Source organism: Indicator indicator, chromosome 2 (assembly GCF_027791375.1).
Source record: "Indicator indicator isolate 239-I01 chromosome 2, UM_Iind_1.1, whole genome shotgun sequence".
Taxonomy (NCBI): domain Eukaryota; kingdom Metazoa; phylum Chordata; class Aves; order Piciformes; family Indicatoridae; genus Indicator; species Indicator indicator.
This window is the reverse complement of record NC_072011.1, coordinates 16,175,206-16,201,530: the sequence shown is the minus strand read 5'-3', so window position 1 is coordinate 16,201,530 and position 26,325 is coordinate 16,175,206. Positions and strand designations below refer to the sequence as shown.

At 40.3% G+C, this 26,325-nt stretch overlaps 1 protein-coding gene across 3 annotated transcripts in view; it reads right to left on the bottom strand.

Annotated features, from left to right (window-relative positions):
- AIG1 (androgen induced 1) overlaps positions 1–20,710 on the bottom strand; it is a 122,756-nt gene extending 102,046 nt beyond the window's left edge. For all 3 annotated transcript variants that reach the window (XM_054394023.1, XM_054394032.1, XM_054394041.1), the window contains exon 1: positions 20,570–20,710. In XM_054394023.1, the coding sequence (XP_054249998.1) occupies positions 20,570–20,710 (141 nt within the window). The remainder of the gene's footprint in view (positions 1–20,569) is intronic.
- Between the last annotated feature and the right edge of the window lie 5,615 nt (positions 20,711–26,325).

Sequence of the window (26,325 nt, the reverse complement as noted above, 5' to 3'; positions counted from 1 at the left end):
CTGGACAAAATGAAAACAAGGCAATTTCCCTGTGGCAAGATATATTTACTAAGCAGATTGACACATTCTGCACAACTTCCCATTTTTGGATGAAGCCCCTGTTGAAGAAAACTGTGGAGAAGTAAAGGCCTGAGGCATTGCTGCCACATGAGGACCTCACAAATGTCACCCTGAATGCAACCTGCCAGTCAACCACAGGCAGAGCTCTGTAGTAGTATGGAATGTAATCAGACTTGTAAGTGCCCAAATCAAAAAACAGAATGGCAAGCACTTCCCCTAAAGAAATAAAAGCATTGCTTTTAACTATGCTTTTTATTTTCTATTATACTAGAAAATGGTGCATTTACTTTATTTCTGACAATGACTAGTGACAGGTTGGAATATGCTAAAATTTCTCCAAGCAGAATTTTGAACTGTTTTAACTAACTTTAGACGTGTTGCACACGTAACAAAAAGCTTTTAAAATTGCATTTTGTATCTAAATCTAAATATCGAACAAATGAAATGCTTTCTGTAGCAAGTAAAGCTAGACTTAGTATTGCTTTTCATTATGCCCTATAAGATTTTAGAGGTAGTAGATACTAACCTCCCACACCTCATTGTTATTCACAGGTGAGGGGGAGGAAAACCAGCTTTCCTACTTTTTAAGTCCCAGTTGGTTTCTTGGTGAATTGATTTCTCTTCATTATGTGTGAATGAAACAGTTATTGAACTAAACTAACAAATAACAAGAACAATACTTTCTCTGCATCTGCAGAGAAGACTAATATTGTCAATAAAACAATACTGAAACAAACTCTTAACTCTGGTGCTTAAACACTGCCTTCAATAATTCTGTAGTGTAGCTCTTAAAAACTTCAGTAACACATGCTCCAGCTCTAACGAGAACTACTGAATAACTTGAATATGTAGTCCATACTGAAAAAATAATCCAATGATATGCTGTAGTAGGATATATGATCCTATATGTAGTAGGATTTTGAGTGTGTTATATTACCACACATCAAGGAAACATTATCACCAGTGAGATCCTTAGCAGACAATGTCATTGAGCAGTTCTACAATACAACAGAGAGTTGGATATGTAACTGCAGAGGAATATTAACATACTGAAGAGTGAGAATTTTCAATCTACTAGTCAGGACTCAGGTGGACAAAGACCTAGAAAACCCAGGTCAGAGTTGAGCATAATGTGAGCCAAGTATGGGACTAGATGACCTCATGGCTTACCCTCCAACCTGAGTAATCTTGTGATAACATCAACCTGGGGCTTCACCTAAGGGAAAGTGTGTAGTCATATTAAGGACTGTGGAATTCCTTACTTGTTTTGCTGTGGCAGCTTTAGGCTGATGCCTAGGAAATTTTCCACAGATCTTGAGTAAAAAGTGATAGAATGTAAATAAACTACCATTGGATGTAAAGGGAAAATAATGATCTCAATAATCCCATTGATCTGATAACTAAGATAAAGTTAGTTGTATAAACTAACTTGTTTTCTCTTTCTCAGCTTCTTTGCTCTAGCTGATACTAGCTGGTAGCTTTCGCTTGGCTATTGCTGACCTTGGCTGCATTCTTCTTGTGGTTAAGTACTAACTTTTGTCTTCTCTTTTCTGTTGTACAGCAGGTAAGGGGGCAAAGAGAGGGAAGCTATTGGTAACCCACTGGTTTTGTCCAGGGGGGGGTTCTTGTGTTGTTTATAAATTGTAAATACATGTAAATATTGTATATTTTGTACATATTCTTTGTATTTCATATTTCTAGATTTTAGTTTGCTTGTAAACATAGCTTCATTTGCTTCCAACTGAGCTGGTCTGGCAACTTTATTTTGGGGCTAATTCTCCAAATTAGTTGGGGGCTAATTTCAACCCAACACATTTGCAAAAAACAGGTATCTCTAGAATTATTTCATATGATCACAAAGTCTTGACCACTTCTGGAGTGTTTTCACAATTCACTGAAGGCCTTTTCCCACAGTCATTACAGGTTTAAGCTTCACATGATGCCGGTGCTCAGACACTGAAGCAATAGCAGTTGGTCTTGTACAAGCGTCTCCCCACCAGCAAGATTTAAAAATGTGTTACTCAATCTGGGGAGAGAAAAAGGAAGACAAGGGACACAGACCAACTGAAGATTTGAGCTGTATAACAGACTGTCACTAACTAATATGTACTTAGTAGCATCTGATTGCTATTTTATATGTAGCTGTTACTGACAGAAAGAGCTAAGACAAAAGGCTGGTTACTTCATTGCCTCTTGCTGTCTAAACGGGTCAGGAAGCTCTTACATAGACACTTGTGTCCCAGTATTGCCTTTTAAAGCTGTTGTTTAATTTTTCAAGTGTAATCACAGATTGACCTCTCACATCTCTGGTGGCTGTTTGTCTGTTTATATCTCCCTAAAACTAAACCAACAGTTTTGCATTTCACCTATAATTTCACAGCCCACTGTTTCCCAATCATGTAAAGAATTCTTACTGACATCCTGTGTCCAACTTCCGTTTAACCTTAAAGTGATGCTACACATTTTTTGGGATGGTCACCAACATGGTATTTTTTCATGGATTTTTCCATGTCTTGGTATCAGCAAACTAACACCAATTCATTTTTCAACCAAGCACAAAAGTTGATAAAAAATTATTATTACTTAAATGTCTGTAAGGTGCATGTGAAATGAAGCACTAATACATTTTCTTAAAAAGGCTTATTAAACTGTTGCAGGTAGTCTTTCCAACAACTAATGGTATATGATTAAAGGACTTATCAACTGGGAGAATGTTTCAAGGGTTTTAATTTCCATAGGTTGTCATCGGCATGTGTGCAGTGTAGACAAAACACCAATAAACTATAATGGTTATGTTTTATTTTCACTTTGTAGAGCTTTTTGTCAGTTAAAATGCAAGAGGCTAGATATGGGTGTAGTCACACAGTTATTTTTTCTGTTGATGGTAAAAGCTGAAATCAAAGCTTTGATTTGTCCTGGGATATTGGAGTCTTCCAGTTTAAAACCTCAGGCACATACACTTCAAAAACTGCCTAGCCTCAAAAGGAGTCTGTCATTCCTCACTACTGCTCCTTAACACTAGAGAAAGAACCCCACATCTTAATGCCTGTTCATGGTAACATAATCACACCTATTATGAGTGTGGAGATATATTCAGCTAAAAGAGAGAACAAAACCAAGGAGACTGGTAGAAGGGACTCTTGCTACTGCACTCCTTACAATACACCATGCTACATAAGCTACCCACAGTCCACATGCAAACAAAATTCAGCCATTGTCATTATACATCCTGTTACTTTTCCTCCTTTGTTTGGGCCCTATTCTGGGTAGGATCTCACAAATATGCAATGTTCTTTGAGTTTTCTACTTCACTGAAGCTGGCCGTTACCTAATATTAACTGCAGCAAAGGTGTTGAAAAATCTCACTTTTTCTATTCATTTGTGGCATGAAATGAATAACCAATGTCTATATGAAGGACTTCCAGGTAAGTTATATTGAAGATCCATAACCAAGTCTTGCACACACTGTCAGGTGAAATTATATTTGCTGTTTTGGTTTGTTTGGGTTTTTTAAATTTTTCCTTTATCTCCAGTCAAAACTCTTGGCTGAACAACAGTCATTAAATAATCCTTGGCAGAAATTCTTCAAGATTCTAATACCTCTCTCTTTCACATAGACACCTTTGAAAGGTCATACTTAAATACAGATGGGCAAACTTTTAAATAAACACCACCTGTGTCTTCCTCTTGCTAATAAAGCTATGCCCATATGACAAGCCTATCATGGGGGAAAAACAGAAAAAAAAGATCAGTTACAGACCCTGGCAACAAGGAAGAAAGTTGCACTATAAATGTAATAGTGTTCCCCATGCTTCAGTTTCTTTATTTACCAGATTAAACAAGTATTTCTAGTTGACATCTGCTTCACTGAAGAATGAAGCAGCCTTGGTCTAATTTTCTATGCCCTGAACCTTCAATCTCATCTATGTCTACATACAAAGAAAAGACGCTAGCAATATCAAATTATAATAATGTGCATTCATATTACTAAGATGCAAATAGCAACACTGGGTGCAAATTAGAGCCCTTGGAACAGGATGAAGAATGCACAGAAGTTCAAGCACTCACAAAGATATACCCTCATTTGGAAGAGAGCAGAAAAAACGGTAGAAGTAGCACAATTTTCAAAGTAAAATTGTCAGAAGCAAATCTGGACTATGATTAATCAAGAATATAAACACCTAAAATTCTTTTGCTGCCATGATTGTTTACTACTAATTAAGCAGATTTTTTTTTCACACTCCATTTGCAGCAACATCTTCTGTTTGAAGTGTTGTAAAGATGTTGTGGTTGTCCAACACAGAAACAAACACTTGTAAATTTCCCTTTTAGATGGGTCTACACTTTGATCAATGCAGTTCCTTTTATGATTTCAGGAAAACTGTCTTTTAGAGATTTATCCAATTTCCTGAGAACTGGCCATATGAAACATTTGATGATCACTAACTTTGGCTCTTTACATTGTTGTCCTTTATCACAATTGAGGCAACATAAGAATAAAGCTGTGGAAAAGTCAGATTAAGCATAAGTATATGATGAGTATTGCTATTGCGTCTTGTTGCTGTGGTTCTTTACAAAATACCTACACAGACTTGGTGAATGGCAAAGGTCCCAAGCATGGTCTGTTAACAGACCTGCCAGAAAATGAAAAGGGAAGGATGTTTATACTGGAAGCAGGTCCAACTGCTGTCAGCATAAAGCTTAAACTAGATAAATCACTTAGGATGTAGATTTTCAAATTATAAAAATTCAGAAGTCATTATCATATGATTACAGATTAAAATGACAGCTACTCCCAAAATTACGTGTATCAGAAAGCTACCTACTACATTTAACAGGCATTCTGTGAAGGTAGATACACAACCTTATCTGAGTGTAAAAGAGCAAAGGTAGTCTTGCAGTGCGAAGTCCACTGCAGGATGAACTGAGCAGTAGTGCAGAGTGAAACAGCTGACATCAAAACTGACTCTGACTCTAAAAGTTTGCTTCTAGGGTTCACTCGTGCCTTTTTATATTCTTGTAATAGAGTACATCTTCAGACTTTCTTTTCAGACCAGTTTTATTTAATTAAGCCAAAGACCTTTCTAGGCCACAACTGAAAGAGATACTAGGGAATTATTCAGAAAATATTAATTCCATGCTCTGGGATGGGAAATGTATTCATAATAAAACATGCTCAGAAAACATTGTTGTGAGAAAGAGTAAGTCATGAACTCATACTGTCCCCCCAGAAAAGTGTTAATTAATGAGATGACTGAAAATCGTAAATCTAAGAGGCAAATGTTAAGGAAAAAAAAAAATAAGAAGAGTCTGGGAATTGATATTTTACCACAACTACAATACTTTTTGTTGTCCTTCCTTCTTTTATATACAATCCTAAGTACATATACACATACTCTCTCATATATCTCAAAACCTTTGGGTTAGTGTTGGCATTGTCTTTTATCCTGAAAGGTGATGCACTCCACAGCTATGAAAGCTGAATCTCCTCATAAGCTGCCCTATCAGCTTATGAGAAGGGAGAAGAAGCATGCAGCCTGACTCTGCTCTCCTGCAGAAAGGCAGGTGTCCAGGAACCAAGTGACAGGCTGCCTGCAGGCAGGGCTTGCCTGCAAGACCTCACCAATCTGCCCACGATGGCCCTGCCTGCCCCAGAAGGAAGAGGGCAAGCTGTGCACAACTGCCCCTCAAGGTGAGCCATGCCTGCAGGCCACCCCTTGAGCACCGCTACCAACTAGCAGCAACTATGCCAATGAAACAGGGCCCTAGTGAACAAATGCCAATGGTATGTAGGCTTAAGCATTTACATAACCACGGGCTACAAAACACACTAATAAGTAAGAGCATAAATGAAATTCAGGATCAGAAAGGCTACCAGAACATGTTTTTCTCCAAAGCATGCACACAGGCACATCAGTTCTGGACCCTTTATGCAAAAGGGCTCAGCTCAGGAAAACGATGCCTTGATCCATGAAGATTTGGGACTGGCAAAATCCTGACAATACTTCTTTGCAATTTCTTCCACTGCAGCTCACTCATCTTTTATGAATTTTCAAACAAATAACGAACATTGGAGAAAAAATGGCCCAGTGTAGTGAAGCAATAGTCCACCAGCACAAAATGTATTCCTCATTTCTCTCCCCATTCAACTCTACAGCTACGTGAAGACAGTAGCACAGTAAACAAGCTTCCTCCTCCTCAACACACTTCAAGTCATTCTTCCCACACACAGATGCCACTATCATGCATATTCCAAAGCCTCCATCTGGGCTTGAAAACTGTACCTTCCTTTCTTCCAGCCAACAGGAATACACGTCCTACTCAAACAGGCACAATATCACGCTGTTTATTTCAGAAAAGAAGCTGTTTCACAAGTAGGTCATGTGGATGGAAGCCTTCATGCCAATCCATATGTTCACCGTGTAGGTCAGCACTACCCTACATTAATTTTTCCCTCTTTCTAGCTAGAAACTGTCTACAGGCAGCATGTGAGAATTCATGGTACTTGTCCAGGCTGCTGAATGACTGGCTCTTCTGGATAAACACCTACTGCTCACACAGGATTAACATCAAAGTACACACTCAGCAGGGTCAACATTTCACTTATTCTGGTGTAAATACACCTCCTTCTGTCCAGAAATGCGGCAATAATCTCCACGGCTGTTGCACATTGAAGAGTGCCCTGACATCAACATACAGAGGGGCCAGATCTCCAGCCTGGGACCTCCTCTTTTTCTGCTGAAGGTCAACTGTCCCTGCTGCAGCTCTCTTCATTCTCTGTTGCAGCAACCACCCACTTCTGCATCTGTAGCAGCAGCCTACACTCTACCGAAATTTAAGTAGCTGTGTCCCTTCCTTTATCCCTCACCAGCAGACTGGACTCAAGCTTTCTCTTCCTATATCATCAAGTGAACCTTCTTCTATCAACCACATACACAAGTGCTCAGCTTTTCTCCATCTCCTGCTCTGCAGCAGCTGGGTAGGCATGGGTTGAGGACACTCTGTTGCAATACTGGGAAGGGGTGAGGCTAAGATAGGATATGGCTCTTATCTCAGAGAGCACAATGTGGAGCCAAAACAGGAGCCAGCTTGGAGATTGCTCCTGCTCCACCGAGACACATGCCTTCATTGACACCCAGTGGGAATGTCCACACACTTCCCATCTCTTTGCAGACAGAAGTAAAGCATATGAACCACCAGCTGAGACAGGGCAGATTGGAAGTGGTGCTGGATTATCTGAACAGTGCTGCTTGAAGAGCCACTCTCAACTCCAGCCCAACCCCACTGTGTAAAAACACCCCAGAGGCTGAACAGGAGTAATGTATGGGCAGCCTCTGTCCCACAAATCACCTCCTGGACCACCTAAGATTAATGGTGTTTTAACCCAAAGACTACACAACTAAAATAATTCCTTAAGGATTTTAACAACTATATGTCCAGTCAGTTTCTTGCATGCTGGGCTTGCATTTTTTTAAACCGTGTCTGTCTACAGTGAGCTGATGTTTCCTAAGAGCTTCAAGATCTTGTAACAAAAGGTGCAATGACACTACAAAGTAATTTTATTCTCAGCAAATACTTGCTACCAGTATTTATTAATTTTGTCCCAAAGGAATAAGAAGATCTCGGTCTACATGTGCATTGCTTCTTTCTTGGAAGACGGAGAACAAAGGAGATGGTACAAAATCAAGTATCCATAAAGACAATAGACAAGACTGGCTGTTCAGAATAGGCGCTCTTCAGCTGTTCTTCTGGAAAGATCACCAACGAGAAAAACTGCAAAGCACACTCCAGTGGAAAGGTACATTCTGCCCAGAGTACTTATTCATTTTAGGTCATACGGAAAGACATGTGGCCTAGATCTTCTGCCATTCTGCAGCCACCACCTGTCTTCTTACTTTAACAGCATTTCCAACAAACTGAGATACGGCCTTGATTTTCCTTAAGCTGATCACACAGGTTTTAAAATTTTTTCTTTGATATTTGTCATAGTGCTTTGGAGGTCACCCAGGCATTTTAATCAGACTGCTGGTACACTTAATCATTTCAGTAGCTTCCTGCAGTAAATCAGGAGACATTATATTAATAAAAGATGGGGCTGCTCCAGGTCTGATTCATAATACTGAATCTTCATCTACCTAGCTTAGAAAGAGTCCTTTAAAAAGGTCAGTTTACTTTATGGAATTATGAATATCAAGGATACGTCTTCTCTCACACAAGATATATACACTTGAGGCCAGCACCCTGAAAGGTACAGAAGAGACAGGAGTCATTTAGAATGAATGCTCACATGTTATACCACATGTAACACCACAACCCAGCCAAAGAGATCTTGCCTGAAACTACACCACTGAGATACAGGTACACCATGCAAATAAGCATCTAATAAAATAAGTCTGTCCGCATCACTGCACTTCTTTGTCTGGTAAATACTTTTTAGCCACATTCATTGAGCACAGGACTCAAGAAAGGCAAAATACCAAATCTAAGCAGGAAGACTAGCCAAAAGAGGCCTTTGCTTGTACCATATTATTATTATTTGGTTACTTCTTCAAAACACTTATTAATCCCTGCAATCAGTATGTACTTAGCATTAAAAAAACAACCAATCAGCTACTGGTTGGATGTGGGGGCATGGAGCCATGGCAGGCTTGTCTTTATCAGGCAGCCCCTAACAAGGATAAATATACTTTTGGGTAGGTTTACGAAGAAAGTTACCACTGTAAAATAAAGATTTCTCTCTTCCCCCACTTCTAAATTGTAACAGGTCTGTCTGCATGAACTCCCAATCTACCCACAGAAACAAGGAGTAAGTACTTATACATGTTCACACCAAAAAAAAAAAAAGAAACAAGAAACCTACTTCTATTAATCACAGTAATAAACAACAAACTAAGCAATGTTTAAAAATGTTTTTGTTCACATCATTGAATGTAGTATATTTTAAATAACAATGACTATTTTAAGTTTTCATATTAGGAAATACAAAATACAATGTAAATAATATCAATATTTTATTTAAAATTTATAAATTACAAAAAAGCCAAGATAAGATGGAAAATGTCTGAACAAGTACTGATTGCTGCTTCCATACACTATTTTGTTTTTTCAACTTAAAAATCAATTTCTGCAAGGACCTGCTTCTGAATTGGAAAATTTATAATAAAAAATTGAGCGTCAGACTACCAAAAATTGACAAGACTTCAGCATCAAAATAAACATGAGGATTGTGCTCCATTATGATTAACACTTGGGGGAGTTTTTCCGTGTAACTGGAATGCTTAAAAACTTGTTCAAAAACAGAAAGCAAAGCTAAGATTCTTATATAAAAATCCAATTCCAATTCCCAAAGTAGTTTATTTAAAGCTATGACCACACCAAAATCGAGCTTTTCTGATGGAAGATGCCCGATTCCTCACCGCTTTGGGGTTACACAGACTGCTTTAACAAGAGAAAGACACTGAGGAGGTCTGGTATTTAGGAAGGGCAGGACGAGCATGGATAAGATGGTGAATGTACTAGGAGAAAAGACAGCTAAGTATGGGATAAGAAAAGCAGCATTAGACAGAAGAACACAGGCTTCTGGAAGAAGACTGGGTGTTCAATTGGTCTGGGATACAGAGCTGAAAGATCAAGGAGACTGTGCTGGGTAAGAAGACTTGAGAAGGAATGTGGAAAGGGATATTGCACAGGCAGGTTCCTATCAGGAAAAAAGGGCAGAAAATAGAGTGATGCCTCTATTTTCAGCAACCTATAACTGAGGAGTCTGACTGGGTGATAAGGAGCATGAACAGATCAGGGCAAAGTGGGAACACTTTCATTCATAAAGCCAGCAGTGGATGAGTAAATCATCAACTGCACAAGTTCAAAGACATTCATGTTTGGCTTCTATGTTCAGATGCCACTGGTGCAAATGCCCAAAGTAACAAGAGGTCCCTCCACCCTTTTCTAAAACACATCCTCACAAAATATGTCTTGCAACTTTAACTCAGCCTTATAGTTAATAGTCAACAAACCAGCTTTGAATTAATTTGGCAATATAATTTTTCTAACTTCTGCCCCAAACCATGAGAATATATGACTTAATACTATAGAGTATAACCTCTGGAAAACCTGAGAAATTTAGCTTCTGAAATTACACTGGCATTGAGTCAAGGAGATTTGAATACTAATCGTCTGTAGTTAGTATTAGAAACATCATTAGCTTCTTAATACAAGAATATCCCTTTTTAGTTATGACAGGTCATGAGACAGCTGACCCAAAAGCTGTCTGCTTCTTTTCAGTTAGCTAGAGTTCTTTGACACTCAGGACATTTGGTACCTCAAACCACTGAAATCTTCTATCCATGGTTCATTAATTGGTCACCTAAACTGATTTCAGTAGTAGCAGACCAATTTCCTCTCAGAGGTGCACTGCATATGGAGAGACAATAGAACACAGTAGCTTTTATGAATGGTTTGTTTTCAAATCATGGCAGCATAAGTAAATAACTGTTATGTCAAGCATGTAGACAAAGATCCATATCAACCTCCAAACACTCTAAATCCCTTCCAGCCTTCTGAATGTCCAATTTAAAAGTACAGTGTTGTGCAGCAGATGCACACAGCAGAGACTTCCTTTGTGACTCATCAATTCTTAGGACTCACTTCCTGGGACCTACAGGAATGTAGATAATTGTGTCTAATGCACACACAAAGTCACAGCTCTTGGAACACAGCAAGTAAACTCAGGTCAAGAAAGTTTCCACAGCATGGCATTTTAATTTGTTTGTAAGCTTAAGTGAACAGCAAATGGGGACCTCTGCATCTGTCAGTGCATATGGCTTCTGAGGACAAAGTTTTGCAAAGTTTTCCATTAAGCAGAAGCACACTACACCAAAGTGGTGCCCTGCCACCAGTGTGAGAGTTGTGTGTGGGGAGATTCTGGGGGTGTGTGGGAGGAAGAAATGAGGAGAAGATAAAGAAGAGGGCATCTGAGGGAGCTAACACATTCTGGTATAGCCAAGAATTACTAGCTGCTTTATAGCTGCACCTCTTGTTTTGCCTCACTTTGTCCTCATACACAACTGTCAAATACCTAAATAAGCAGTTTGCCACAACACAAGGCTGATCAGCATGGTGCACTCTCTCACCTACGCAACCCCAGGTAGGAACAAAGTGCTGTCATCTGTTGGACCTTCCTTTTCCCTCCCATCTTCTCTACTTTCGTCATTTACAGATCTGAGCCTGCATAAGAACTGGCCATAAACAACTTGGGTCAAAGGTCCTATTGCAGTGTTTTATGATCCCACAGAGGTAACAGCCTGAACATTAGCTCTATGAAGTGATTCCACCACTTCAGCCACAAGCTTGTTAAGCACCTTGCAGAAAAAGCATCCCTTCCTCATTGACGCATTTTATCAATTTATACAGCAGCCTTTAAAGTTAGCAGTTTCTTTTTCTTCCTTTTGCATCTGATCAAGTACGTCGAGAAACATATGCCACCTGCGCTCTGCATGTGGAACTCCCACTCCTACTAAATTCTAATAATATTAGCAATAAAAATAAGTAATAATTTGTTACTTTTGTGTTGCCAGGACCAGAAGGCTTCAGGACACCTAATAAAATATATGCAAATAGAGGAGGAAAAATCAAAAAGTAAATTTACCCTCAGGTACACAAGGAACTAAGTTTAAAAAAAAGTATGAATAGAGGCAGACAAAATCAAAGACAAGCCAATCAATTCCTAACAGCAAAAGTGAAACTCTCTACAAAATCTCTGCACTACTAACTGAAACATTCTTAATTGTCTAGCAGGGTTAAGTGTACTTGTAGGGGTAAGACTGAGCCTCTTAAATTGTTCTGTAATAGCAAACACCCACTACACCTTACACTTTGGTTTACAAGTTAGCAAGGACTTAGCAAAGGATTCAACATTATGCTTTTCTGCACATTGTACTCTATTTTTTTTACCAGGACACCTAATATTCAGCTAGTAAAATTCCAACGCAACTCATGTTGTTTTAACCTTTTGAAACAACTAACCTAACAGACAACTGCAGCAAAAATTGAATTAATCATATAACTGGCACCATTTGGCAAGTATTTGGAAATCCTACTATAAACAGGATGCTTGCAAGGGCAGTAGCAAACTAAGATGTTCAGGGACTGCAACGAGAGGCATTCAAACGTTGCCTTCAGACTCTCAAGGGAAAAACTGCATGGACTCACTGAAGTTGCCAGGAAACTGAAAACTGAAAATCAGTTACTCATTTTCTCCCAGCATTTCACATGGTCTTAACATGTTTCCAAACAACAGAATCTCTAAGCTTTGCAGCATGTTGCAACAAACAAACAAACAAGCAATAAACAACAAGCAATGACAACTATATGCCAAGAGTGTGTAAAATATCCTGAGGTAACCGGCAAAATGCTGATAAAAATCCTTAAAATGCATAAGCACAGTTCTATCTGGGAGACTGACTTGGTTTTAAGTCTTATGAAAACACGCTTATAAATATTAATTTAGTTTCTTTCTCTTTGAATAGCCTGGAAGTTTTATTTCAGCTTCCAAATTATTTATTTCTTTAGCTTCTGACTTTGGTTAACTTCTCCAATCACTAAAAAGTTAAACAGCTCTTCCAGTGGTAGCAAACTTCACTATGTTGATTTGGAAAATCTTGTATCATACATAGGAAAACTAATAGCACAAAGGCCATAGGACTTTGAAGACTAGTAAAAAATTCAGAGATTTGGAAAACATAGTATGGAGAAAAAAATAATTAAATAAATGGAGGCACATAAGGCAAAATTTGAAAAAGTTTTCTTTAGAAGGAAGAAAGCTTTTCATATTCACCCATTCAAAGAGCTAACAAAGAGTCCATGCTTCCCATTGATCTTTAAAATAGAATCATAGCATGGTTTGGGTTGGAAGGCACCTTTAAAGGTCATCTGTCCTGCAGCGAGAAGGGACACCTTTACCTAGATCAGGTCACTCAGCACCCCATACAGTCTGATATTGATGTTTCCAGGGATGGAGCATCTACAGCCTCTCAAGGCAACCTGTTTCAGTGTTTCATCACCCTCATTGTAAAAACATTCTTACCTGCATCTAGTCATAATCCGTCCTCTGTTACTTTAAAACCATCATCCCTTGTCCTGTCACAACATGTACTGCTAAAAAGACTGTCCTCATCCTTCTCATAGCCCCATTTTAAGTACGGAAAGGCCACTACAAGGTCTCACCAGAGCCTTCTCTTCTCCTGGCTAAACAACCTCAGCTCTCTCAGCCTTTCTTCATAAGTCTCACCAGAATGGCAGAATCACCTCCCATGACCTGCTGGCCATGCTTCTTTTGATGCAGCCCAGGATAGAGTCGGCTTTCTGGGTTGTGAGCCCATGTTGTCTGCTCATGTCCAGTTTTTCATTCACTGGTACCACCAAGTCTTTGTCCGCAGAGCTGCTCTTAATCCTTCACTCCCTAACCTGTATTGGTAACAATCCAGCTGCAGAACCTTGTGCTTGGCCTTGATGAGCCCCATGAGGCTCCCAGAGGACCACTTTCTAAGTTTGTTTGTGTCCCTCTGGTATGTCAACTGCACTGCTTGATGTCATCTGTAAACTTGCCAAGGGTACACTGGTTGTAGTACGGACCCCGGAGGGGACACCACTTGTCACCAATCTCCATCTGTAGCTATTCGCCACTACCCTCTGGATGTGACATTCCAACCAATTTTCACCCAGCAAACAGTCCACCCATTAAACCCCTATCTCTCTAATTTAAAGAGAAGGATGTTGTGGGGGACTGAGTCAAAGGTTTTACAGAAGTCCAAATAGATGACATTCATAGCTCTTCCCTTGTCCACTGTTGTAGTCACTCTATTACAGAAGGCCACTAGGTTCCTCTTGCATTACCCACCCCTGGTGAAGCAATGCTGACTGTCTTGATGCTTGAAAATAAGCCAAGTCATTGTCAATTATATTTCTGCCTCATATGCCATATATATACCTGGATGTGCGAGGTAATAAGCCCAGGTCTCGGATTCAGGTACTTTAAAAAAAATACCGACCTTGAGAGAAATCTGAATTATTTTTCTTGTGTGTATTGTGAGCAATAACATTGCTTTTATTTCCAATACAGAAATGTTCAATGTGAAATTGTTATACAGCAGAATTTGTTTCACTCTTGAATCTGTAGAAAGCATACAAACCTGTCACTGGTGTTAATCTTTTTAACATTTACTGACTGGAGCTGCACTAGCAATTAAAACTCCAAATGACAAGAAATTCTCCACCCATGCTGAGCTCCTCCAAATATCTGAGTCTGTATTAAAGTAGCACAATTAGGGAAATGTTTTTAAATACTGTATGACAATAGGCAGGCACTGACAACTCCAGTTATAAGACATGGGAAGTTGCAGCACAGGATAATTCAACTGCATGTAATGGAAGGAATCTGGGATATCTTTCTTTTGTTATTTTGTTCAGGTAAATACATGCTCAGCATAACCCCTTGTAATGAATCTACATTATATCATTTTTAATACACTGCTATTTTTCAACTTTGTCTTATTATACTTTGCATTGTATTTTGTTAAAATCTGCAAACTTACTTGTGTGGAATGGCAGGGCTTTGTATTTTCTTTTTTTAATATAGTGAAACAATTTTGTATTTTTGTATATGATAACATACTGGCACATTTGAAATTTCCATCTAACTACATGGACTTCTACCCTACAAATCTTTGTACATCCTCAGGCTGATGTAACTGCAAAGATTCAAATGGAATTTGATTTGTATTAAAAATATCTTTAATTTAAACCACTAAGTTCGCAATTTTTTACATTAGTTGAAAATACTATTTGATAGTTTTTATACAGTTCTTTACTACAACTTCAGGTCGATCTCTTAAACTTTATTTCTTGTGTAAACTTACACGGTCTCATTACAATAATACAAATGTAAGGTCAAAAATACACTTACTGAATATTTTGCTATATACTTATATTCGCAACAAATTAGGACAGCTCAGAATCCCAATTTTGAATTCAGCATAGAATGCAAACACAGAACATGGGATGTGTGGTCCTTGTTTAATTGTTTAAAGTATTTAACAATATTGCCATATAGAGGCATACAAGATTATCTGAATTTTCCTTATCACCCTACTAAAATTGTAAAGAAAATAAGTCAACTGCAATACAAAGTAAATAGGATTTTTTTTTCATAAGAGAACAGAAAGACTACTAAACCAGCTGCCTGAAGCTGTTGTAACTTGAAACTGTTCTGATTTTACACTGTTTTGAAATACAGCATTATTACCTATCACATTCTCTGAGTTATAAAATAGTACTATTGGCATTAGTCCAATCTATTGTCATAGTAGGTGATCCCAATTTTTCCTCTTTTCCACTCCCCTTTTCCCTGCCAACCCTACTGCCAACACAAGTACATCAAGACTGCCATAAGTTTCCTAAAAATTCCCAAATCAAATGTTCAACATATTTAAGTTCACCTGTAAAATAAGGACATGCTAATGCTATGTGAAAATGGAACTCCACAAGGTAGTACTCAAATTCCACTCAAATTGTAATAGCGCTACCAAAAGCAAATGGAAAACACAGCTCCATGATGAGTAAGACACAGCAATGCCATTACATTTTTATGACTGCATCGATGGCATGATACATAACTGTTTCGTTGACATGTTTACAGACAGAAAGCTCTAAACTATACATTTATTAAAAGGCTCCCTTACAAATACTACTGTCTTTTCTCTCAGATACATTAAGCACCATTAAGAAACCCCACCTTGTTATTCCTCAAAAGGCAAACTCTTTCTTTGTCAGTAAACAGGTAAGTGCTCTGTTGACTATATTCTCTGTTATAATAACACAGATATTTAGACATGGTGATGAATTACTTCTGGGAATAACACATAATACTATTTTATAGTTCTGTAATCTTTCCACACAAAAGCCATAGAATACTGGAGTATCAGGTTAACTTTACAAATGATGAAAGAGGAAAGCAGAAGGAGAAATTTCTGGGAGAAATCCTGGAAAAGAGTCATAGATATATTCCATAGAGTGTAGAACATGCTCACTTTGGTCCCATATTGTGGTAAGCTTAACCCATACAGCAGTGAAACTTGCTCAGCTTCAGATACCACACCAATGGTACAGTTTATTATTCCTTAATTCTTTATATTCTGGTCTCCAATATTTTCTGGTCATTGTATCCCCTATCAGCATAACTAAATCCAAATCTGGCACAAATCACCTATGATTTTTAGTCACGATTTAAGATGTGTTCTTTTTCTGTGTCTAGTAACCAACTCTAGCTTCTAGTCCTACTGTTAACATATCCCTCTAAAATTTTCCAAAGACAAGAAATTAACTAAGTTCTGATGACTTACTTGAACTAAACTTCAAGCATTTTTCTGCAAAACAGATGCAGATGTACTAGCAAAAAAATGTGCTGGAAACAGAGTTTATACCTGGTTTTTTTTTAGAACTCAATCTGCCAGACAATGTATAAAAGTTCATACACAGACATCCTGATAATTCTTTCAAGAGAATAACAGAAGTATAAGGCCAGGCAGATTTATTTATGAACAAAATTAAATCCTCTCTAGCTCTGGCTGCCCTGAATAAAGTCGTATGAATATTGACTTTAACATTCTGTTATTCAAAATAAGACCATTAATCATAAAACTCATAATCATAAAACATAACACTTGAGACTGCTTCCAAAAATCTATCCGTGTTTTCTGTCTCTATAACTACTCTGTTCAGCCTATCTGAGAGACCTTAATATTAAAAAAACCCAAGCAGTATTTTCTTAATGCATAGATATGTGCAATATTTCCTTGCTTGACTCCAATTTCTTTTAAGGAATAAAGTTTTTATAGAAACTGCACAATCAACACTAGAAGCTATCCAGACCATTGCATTCCTTATTAAGGAGAAGCATACTTATTTTAACTCTAACCTACAGTTCCAATAATTACACACAAACACAGAAAGTAGAACTGGTCTTCTTTCAGCACCCACAGGTACCACTTTATTCCAGAATAAAAATGCTATTTATTTTTGCCTCCTCTCACAACAACAATAAGAGAAACTGAAGAAAAAAACCTTAACTTCTTGCAACAGCAAAGATCCTGCTATTTTATACAAGTTGGTGCAAGAGATCCCTCAACAAGCATGTATTTAGAAAGGCATTCAGCTAATTCAAGTACTTAGAGAACTGAACAAAGAGTGGTACAAGTAGGGAAAATTTCTGAGAGACTTACATAACTGACAGACCTGTTGCAAAGCATAATTTTGTACTAGCATCTTTTGCACCCTAACTCAACAATGAATGGGTTGTAGCACAAGACTTTGCAGTCCTGCAGCAGTTCACTACCAAAGCACAAAATGTGAATCTAACAAATGGATGTATACAAGAAAATTTAGGCATAAGTCTTGAAATATACCATCTGAATCCAGTTCTTTGTTGTTTTCACAGGAACTTCATGGCTTGGTTTGTGTTGTGAGGCTAAATGAAAGCAACATGTTGTAGTTTTAAGCCAGCCTGAATGTTCAGTTCAAAACTCTGATCTCCTAGGCCCACCGACTGATCTTGGCTGCAACTCTTTTATCTCTTTGTACTTCCGTTTCCCATTCTATAAATGCAAAAAAAAAGATACTGCTTTCTTTTGTGTTTTGGAATCCACAGGTACTAGAGAGATATCTTTACAATGTTTTGAATAAAGAGGATAAATATCTACCACCTCCAAATACCATCAAAATGACAATAGTTAAAAGAAGTCATCAGTTGCGCATGTTTTCTTTCTTAATTCAAGGACAAGATACATTAAGCATGAATATTGGCATCCAAGAAAAATCTTACTTAGGTATGAACATCCAAAATATTATAGACGGACAGAGACATTACAGTCTTTAGCTTTGTATTAAACAACTTCCTCATAACAACTCAATGTGAGGGCTGTCAGTCTACTGTTCAGATCAAGGCATACATTTAGAACACCTGTGGTTTGTGTTTTAAAGTCCAAACTACTAGTTTTTCCCCAATTAGATTTAGATTTGTATTACCTGCACATAACTGTAAATGTTTTCATACAACACTTCTGCTAAGCCTGCTACCTAAATCTCCTAGACATTTATATAATCATAGAATCACAGAATCAACCAGGTTGGAAGAGACCTCCAAGATCATCCAGTTCAACCTATCACCCAGGCCTATCCAATCAACTAGACCATGGTACTAAGTGCCTCATCCAGTCTTGTTGAGACTTGGAAGGAATGTCCCTTTATAAATGGACAGATGAAAAAAATGCCAAACTACTTTTCAGATTCAAGCCATAAATTCACTTTTCTCAAAATACTGGTAGCAGTTTTTGGAAACAGAAAGAATTTTAACGTGCTTCTGTGATGTCAAAGATGAAATCTCTGCTTGTGGAGGTACAATCTGTAGCAAGAACACGTCTGCCAAGACTCTGGCATTGATGGTATTTTGTCTAGACAGCCTTTCAATGTGATTGACACAGGAACACTGCACGTGGTTGAGGAAATTTAAACTTACGGAAGAGCTCTTCGAGATTTAAGTCAATCTCAGTATTCTGGAAAAGTGCCTAATATCCTCCAACCATGCCTCCTGATACCCTCCTCAGGAATCTAACTTTTTATTTCTTCAAGTCTCACAGTTGTCCCAGAAGACGGAAGGACAGATTTTCTTAGATAAGATGCTACCAGGGCCATTTGGACATAAGTAAATATTTTCCAAAAGTGGAGACATCTATATTCTGGCTAGTCACTGAGAAAGGCATTAAAGTCACTGAATTGCTTGTTATTTGGAAGCTTTGAAGACTGTATGGAACTGCTAACCTTTTATCCACTATTGGACTTGATATGAGAAACACATGACAACTATTAGATAAAGGACAGAAATTACTAGCTGCAGTTAATAACTGTTCTAGACATTTCAGAAAGCACTATATATTTACCTTGACCTTTTGGGCCATGATAGAAGTAGCCTGACCCATGTGCCTACTTTGATGGGCAAGTACACATGCACTTGCCATCGGCCGCAGGCTGTAACTTTTGGGAAATGATGAATATCATGTACTGTCAAATGTTATTTTCACTCTATGACAGCCTTAGTTCACTTAATCCTCAAGCAACTGTCAGGGGTAGGAGAACAGATAAAAAAGGTAAAGGAGACTCAAAGACAAGATCAACTTTTAGATTCAGTTGGTTTGCTTCCAATTCAACTGCCACTAAAGTTCCTCCTAACTTACAGAGATTTGACACTACCTATTATGTATTAATATTACAGTATTGTTCAGTAATTTAGATTCTAATTTGTCTTTCGTGAAAATATCAGGCCTTAAGACACTTTGTTAAAATCACAGCAAAAGCGCTAGTTACAGATGCAGATCCTCAGAGATCCAGCAAATTTTTGGCACTTAACACAGAAATTCCCAGCTAAATGCAAAATACAGTAGGTGCTTCTTCTCTCACAATAAAATACATAGACTTCAGCAAACTTTTGCTTAATCCTGATACACAAATCTGCACATTTGCCTTGCCAGGTTAATAGTGTTTGAGTTGGGTCTCCAAGCTCACAAATTCAACTTACTGACCGTATATGAAGCATATAGTAGCAACAGTAGCAATACTCAATCTACAATGAGATTCTGAGAGAGGTTCAGTCACTGGGAAGCACTGTAGCATTTCCTGCTTACACTGTGAATTCAAAGAAAAAAATCCCAAAAGATTGCTGATCCAGGCACTAGGTGTAAGTTTCTCCTCCTATCTCTCTTCTTCCTCCCATCCTTTCTCCTCCCCCCTGCAATAACGGAACAGTAGTGGAGGCAACAAGGCTGGGAAGCTCAGAGCAAAACCAGCCCCTAGCCAGCAGCTGGTGTTTTCCGGCAGGCCAGCAGTCATCCCTGTTGCAGATATGGGCCCTTATGAAAACAACTGAAATGAACTCTTTGTTTTGTAGAATCGTTTATGGATTTGTAACCAAAACTAACTGGATTCAGCAAGTTGTGTTATCCAGCATTTTTTGTGTCACTCTCACACATTTGCAGCTGTCGGGGATGGATTCCTCAAAAGGGCCAAAGGAGCAAGACGTTTTCTATTTTGACAGCATAATGGAGCCAAATGCCGGGGGCAGCTGGTTCTGCTGGTTACTGTCAGCCATTAACGGAGGCGGACCACAGCATCAGCACTGCGGTGACAGGGCATCAGGTGCACCATCCCCGCTTACACGCAGCAGCCCCTCGGCATTGTCTGTGTCTTTCTCAGTTCAAACCACCCGGCTCGACTGCCGCGGTGTCCGGCCGGCCCCTTTCACGGCCGGCCCTGGAGTTACAACATGTCGCCGTCCCCGCTTTAAGGTCACCTCATGGCACTGCCGTCGAGCAGGGCCACCGCCTCCCGGACCTCCCGCGCAGGGCCGCGGCCGTTCAACGGGCAGCCGGAGGGAGGGGGCAGGGCCACGGGTGCCGGGGACACTTACCAGGTCTATGAAGGTCAGAAATTTCCAGCTGCCTCCATAGGTCTGATGCGCGGGCATGTCAATGGCCTTGTAATTGCACAGGATGGAGCAATAGGACAGGAGGATGGCGGCGCGCAGCACCTGGCAGGGCACCAGCGCCATGTTGCACACTGCGCTGGGGCGGCCTCGGTGGCGGTGGGCTGCGAGCCAGCTCGGGGTGCACTTCCGTGTGTGCGCCTCTGTGTCTGTGTGTGTGTGTGTGTGTGTGTGTGTGTGTGTGTGTGTGTGTGTGTGTGTGTGTGTGCGCGCGCGCCTATGCGCGCCCGTATGTGTATACGCGAGTGTGTGTGCGCGTGGCTGTGCGCGCCCGTGCGGGCGGGATTCCTAGCGCCCCCGCGCCGTGTTCGACCCCGGCCGGGGCGGAGCGGAGGGGCCGCGATGTGCGGCGGCGGGGGGGCAGCGGCACGAGACGGGCGGCGCTGCAGGGGACGGTTGGCGGCACCGGTGCCAATGCTGCTGGCAGCAGCCTGGCTGGCGGGCGCTGGGTGCTCCCGAGCCGCAGCTCTGCGGCCGGACCGAGCAGCTAGAGGCCGTTCACGGGGGAGCGGAGAGCAATACCGTCGCCCGGGCCACCCCTGACGCGCTGCTCCGGCGGCAGTGGCAGGTGCGGGTCCGGGGCTGCTGCGGCGCGGCCCAGCCAAAGGGAGCCGGTGCCCCCGGGAGGGCAGGACTGTGAGCAGGGGCAGTAAGTTATTTCTAGAAGCTACTTGTCCGCATTTTCAGGCAAAAATACAGCGCATCAGTAGTCACGAGTTTAACCGCTGTATCTTGAGACGCTGTGGCGCGTATCTGCCTCCGTGGCAGCCCGCCCGCGGGATCTGACCCTGGCCAGGTGTATTGGGGGACGGCGGGAAGCAGGCCGGGTCCCCGCGTCACCAGCTGATTGCGGCAGAGTCAATGAGCGGCGGGTAGAGGTGTCGGGCCGCTGCAGCAGATGTTGGGCCACTGGAGCAGGTGTCGGGCCACTGGAGCAAGTGTCGGGCTTCTGCAGCCGCACAGGGGCCATTGGAGTAGATGTCAGGCCGCTGGAGCGGGTGTGAGGACACCGCAGCCCGATGGGGGTGAGCACACTGGGAGGTCACTCGGTGCTGGAGAGAAGCAGTCCAGGTGCTGGAGAGAAGCAGTCCAGATGCTAGAGCCTCTGGCTGTGTGCTGTGTTCCATGCTGCTGCTTCATGGTTACTGGTCCACTGTCCATGCAGCTGCCCACCAGGGAGAGCCTTGATTACAGACAACAGTGGTATCGATGCACACTTGTCAAGTTTGACACACCAGAGGGGCAAAAGGATGGGATGCCACCCAGAGGGACGTAGACAAGTTTAGAAAGTGGTCTCGTGTTAATCTCAAGAAGTTCAACAAGGAGTTAATCTCAAATTCAAGGCAAGGTCCTGCACCTGGGTCTGGGCAGTCCTCAATGTCAATGCAGGCTGAGGTATGCAGAGATTGAGAGCAGCTCTGCATAGAAGAACGTGAGGGTACTGGTGGATGAAGAACTGGATGTGAGCAGACAATGTGTCCTCACAGAACAGAAGGGCAACTGTATCCTGGGCTGCATCAAAAGAAGCGTGGCCAGCAGGTCAAGGGAGGTGATTCTGCCACTCTGGTGAGACCTCACCTGGAGTATTTTGTCCAGCTTTGGAGTCCTCTGCACAGGAAAGACACAGACTTGTTGGAGCAGGTCCAGAGGAGTGCCACATAAATGATCAGAGGGCTGGAACACCTATGAAGAAAGGCTGAGAAAGTTGGGGTTGTTTAGCCTGGAGAAGAGAAAGTGCTGGGAGGACCTTAGAGTGGCCTTTCAGTACTTAAAAGGGTGCTATATGAAAGATGAGGACAGCCTTTTTAGCAGTGCATGTAGTGACAGGACAAAGGATGATGGTTTTGAACTAACAGAGGGTAGATTAAGACTAGACACAGTTAAGAATGTTTTTATGATGAGGGTGATGAAATACTGAAACAGACTGCCTTGAGAGGTTGTAGATGCCCCATCCCCAGAAACCTGCTCAATGCAGAGTAGTTGGAGTAGGTTACTGTTAAAGGTGCTTTCCAACCCAAACCACTTGATGATTCTATGATTTGTCCTTTTATGTGTATTTCTGAGGCACTGACAAGTCCTTGGTGTTTCTATTCATCACACACACAATTGCTAGAGGTGCGCTTTCCAATGCCTGCAACCACTGTAAAATGGGGACCTCATTATCCCTGGATGAACGCATTGAGTGGAGTACAAGCATTATAAGGAATGACCATTTCTGTCAGCAGGAGGTTGATCACAAAAGGGATCTCTGATGCTAGGAGCATTTGAGGGGGTCTTGTGCTTGGACTTCTACATCCTGAAAAGGGAAGAGTCTTGAAATGCTTGATTGCAGGGTAAGTATTAAATTGTTCCAAAATCTAGAAAAAGGAAGGGTTTTTTAAAAGGAAAAATCTCCACTAGCAGTGACATCTTGGTTTGAACAGACAAACTATTTCAATAAACACCATCTCCATACATTTGTCTTCTGAAATAAATATTTGAATAATATGATCCTTCATCATAGTTAAGCTACAGGAAGGCAAAAGAATCAGTAACTCTGCAATGTGTTCTCAGCTCTTATCATGTCACATAGAGTCAAAGCCTCTTCATTTGGTATCCACTGTGCTCAAATTCTGCAAAAATGAAGGGCTTTTAGGAGAACACATGCTGGCAGCTATCCTAGATGAAATTAGCACAGTTTTAAAATCTCTGCTTATGCAGAGGAATTGTATGCCAGATGTGGACAAAGACCCCTCTAGAACTACAGAGCATGAATTTCCCATCAGATCCTTAAAATTACCTTACATATCAGTTCACAGCCCCAACAAGCTCTGGGGGCGAGTGGACCCTCCTGGTGTTTGTGGCAGATATTTTAGTCTTACAGGATAAAAGGGTTTCGTCTCATCGAAACCTCCAGCTTCAGTGTAAGAGGTATCTGAGTGAAATGTGATGGTCTGCAATACAATGGGAGACCAGTCTAATGTTAAACATTAGCAATGTGACCCAGTATGAGTGAATCTGTAAAGCAGCCACTGCTGAAGACCTGATGTCTGTACTGTATGGACTGTAGGAGATTTAAATTCAAAAGAGTTTTTCTCTAGACCTGTGGACTGAATATTCATTAGAGGCTGGTATGCATTAAGTGACCCCTGGAGCACATCTTTTTTCTTTTTTTTTTTTGTCTCTCAAAAGGAGTCCAGCTGGCATTCTGAAGCTGTGTCATTATAAACTAGAGCACAGTATTAGTCCACATAATTGAGAAATTTACTTCTAAAATACAATCTTCACATGAGGTTTAGTGCTACTGCAGAGGCCACCTTCATGTGCAAGTCTTGCTGAACTTGAGTTTTGTAGGCTCTTAAAAGCAATTGGAGCTCTGCAATATGACTAATACATATCCATGCACACCCTTGTGCCTCTTGCAGGCCTCTGACCGAAAGAATTGTCTGAGGGCTGTCTAAGCCTTCTGCACTCTGTTCCCTGCTTTTCTAACTGCACCTACATTGCACAGTAACTCACTCCTTGGGTCACTTCTGTGTCCCACCACAGACATTGGCAGTCACTGAACATAATTCAATAACCATCATTTCTCAGTCTGCCTTTTAGTCACATGTATTTAAACATTCTCCAGGGTTACAGCACCCTCAAAACTTTTTAAAAAGTGAAAAACTACTCAGGCTAAAAGCTCTTCAGTTCTGCTCTCCATGCTTCCATTGAAATCTCAGCAAAGCTCACAGAAAATCTTGACCTTGTACAAAGGGAAACTTTTCACTCAGCGTTGTAAGCCAAGGTGAAAGCTTAAATGAAGCAGAATATAAGTGTTCTTATTCCCTGTTTGTTTTTTTTCTTTCGGTCAAGAAAATCTCAAGGCAGGCTGACATGTTAGGCTCAGCCCAGCTTCTTCCTGATGAAAGACTCTTTAGTACGCATTTCTAGACATTTAAAAGAAAGTGTAACTCCTTTGTGGGTGGGTTCTTTGTGCCTGTGTCCTTTCTAAAGAAGTATCTGTTGAATCTCTGGACAGTATTATAGTAAGGGCTAATTAGATTGTAGGTTGCCACTAGCCTTTATGTACTACTGTGGACTATATACTCCCTGTCTATTGAGAGACAAGCACCAAAGTTTTGTGACAGGTTGAAATGGTTTGCAGTGGATTTTATTCTCCTCTGAATTTGGTGTTAATTTTTTCAGCAAAGTAAAAATGAGAAGTTTGCTAATTTTCCCTTTATATTGCTAAATGACTCCAACTTTTTGATACTTCATAAAATATTTACCTATCAAGTTTTTGATTAAACACATAAATCATAGTAAGGTAGAATATAAACAAGTAGAATATGGTATTAATTGCTAGCCTGTGATTTTTCAGATCCTGATGTTTAAAGATTTGTTTACATGTAAACTGTGAAAAGTCTCAACTGCGTTTTCATAAGTCACATACTCTAAGTTTATTTGAAAGTGGGAGGGTAACATGGGTCATATTTGTCATTCAGTAGAGATGAGAAATTACTTTAGGAAGGAGAGCATCCAAAGTACTGGTGTGTCTGGATGGGAGGTGTGGTGGTGTTAGGTCACAGGCTGGACTTGATGATCTCAGAGGTCTATTCCAGCCTTCATAATTCTGTGATTCTGTGATTCTATGAAATGGTGATAAATGCTGTCTACTACAGCAAAGGGAAGCAAAATGCCTACAAATCTTTCAGAGAACTAATGGGGGGGGGGGGGGTGGGGGTGGGGTGGTGGAGAGGAAGGGAGGGAAAAAGAACTAAAAAGGTGAGTTTCCCATCCAATTTTTAATATAAAATGAGTAGCAAGATGGTTTTGCCACTTGCCACTTTGGCATAATAAACTGCAACATCTTGGAGTCCAAGTTTTAATCTTTTCTATGTAGGCTAGCAGATGACAATGCTAAGGACTTTTTGGAGATGCTTTTTGTTGTTTGTGGGTTTGTTTTTGTTTGGGGTGTGTGGTTTTAGTTTTTAAAGGAATAACATTTGAATTTCTGAGTAGCACTGTATTTTATGAATATCAAAGATATTGGTGGATATTGGTGAATGACCTTTGAGAGATATTTTGCAAACAGTGAGATGCATTTTCTTAAGTATTTTCTTTAAATGCAAATGAACTCTTTACAAGGAAGTATGCCACAAGCAGTTGCCTCCCAAGCAATAACAATAATAATGCATAATAATATGTGCTTGAACTCATAGGGAATTCGTAACACTGTCTCATCACAATGTGCTCATAGCAATGCACCTGGTACTGCAATTTCTAATATTTGAGACAGTGTACAAACTGTGCCAAGGTAACGGTACTTAGATGTGTGGGAATGTGACTCCCACATAGGCAGACATGCAAAAATTAGGCTTTTTTACAATTAATGTAAGTAATTATATTGAAACACTGCAAGTTAAAAACTAACAGGAAATTGCTACCAAAAAAATAAAATAGCTTTCCTGCGCCAAGGGAAAGTTCTTAGAAATGCTCTCAGTTGATAAGCAGCCTTCAACTGAATGACCTATCACTTGGATAATAAATGATTCCACATATCAGAGGAGGATTCAACTCAAAATCTTTGGTAAAGACAGTTATCTGCCATAAGTGGGCTGTTTGTTAATACTACTAATAAAGTTTAGGCAGGTTTTTATTTCTTCATTCACTTTGAACAGATCTAAATGATAAATAATGAAGAAGAAAGAAAATAA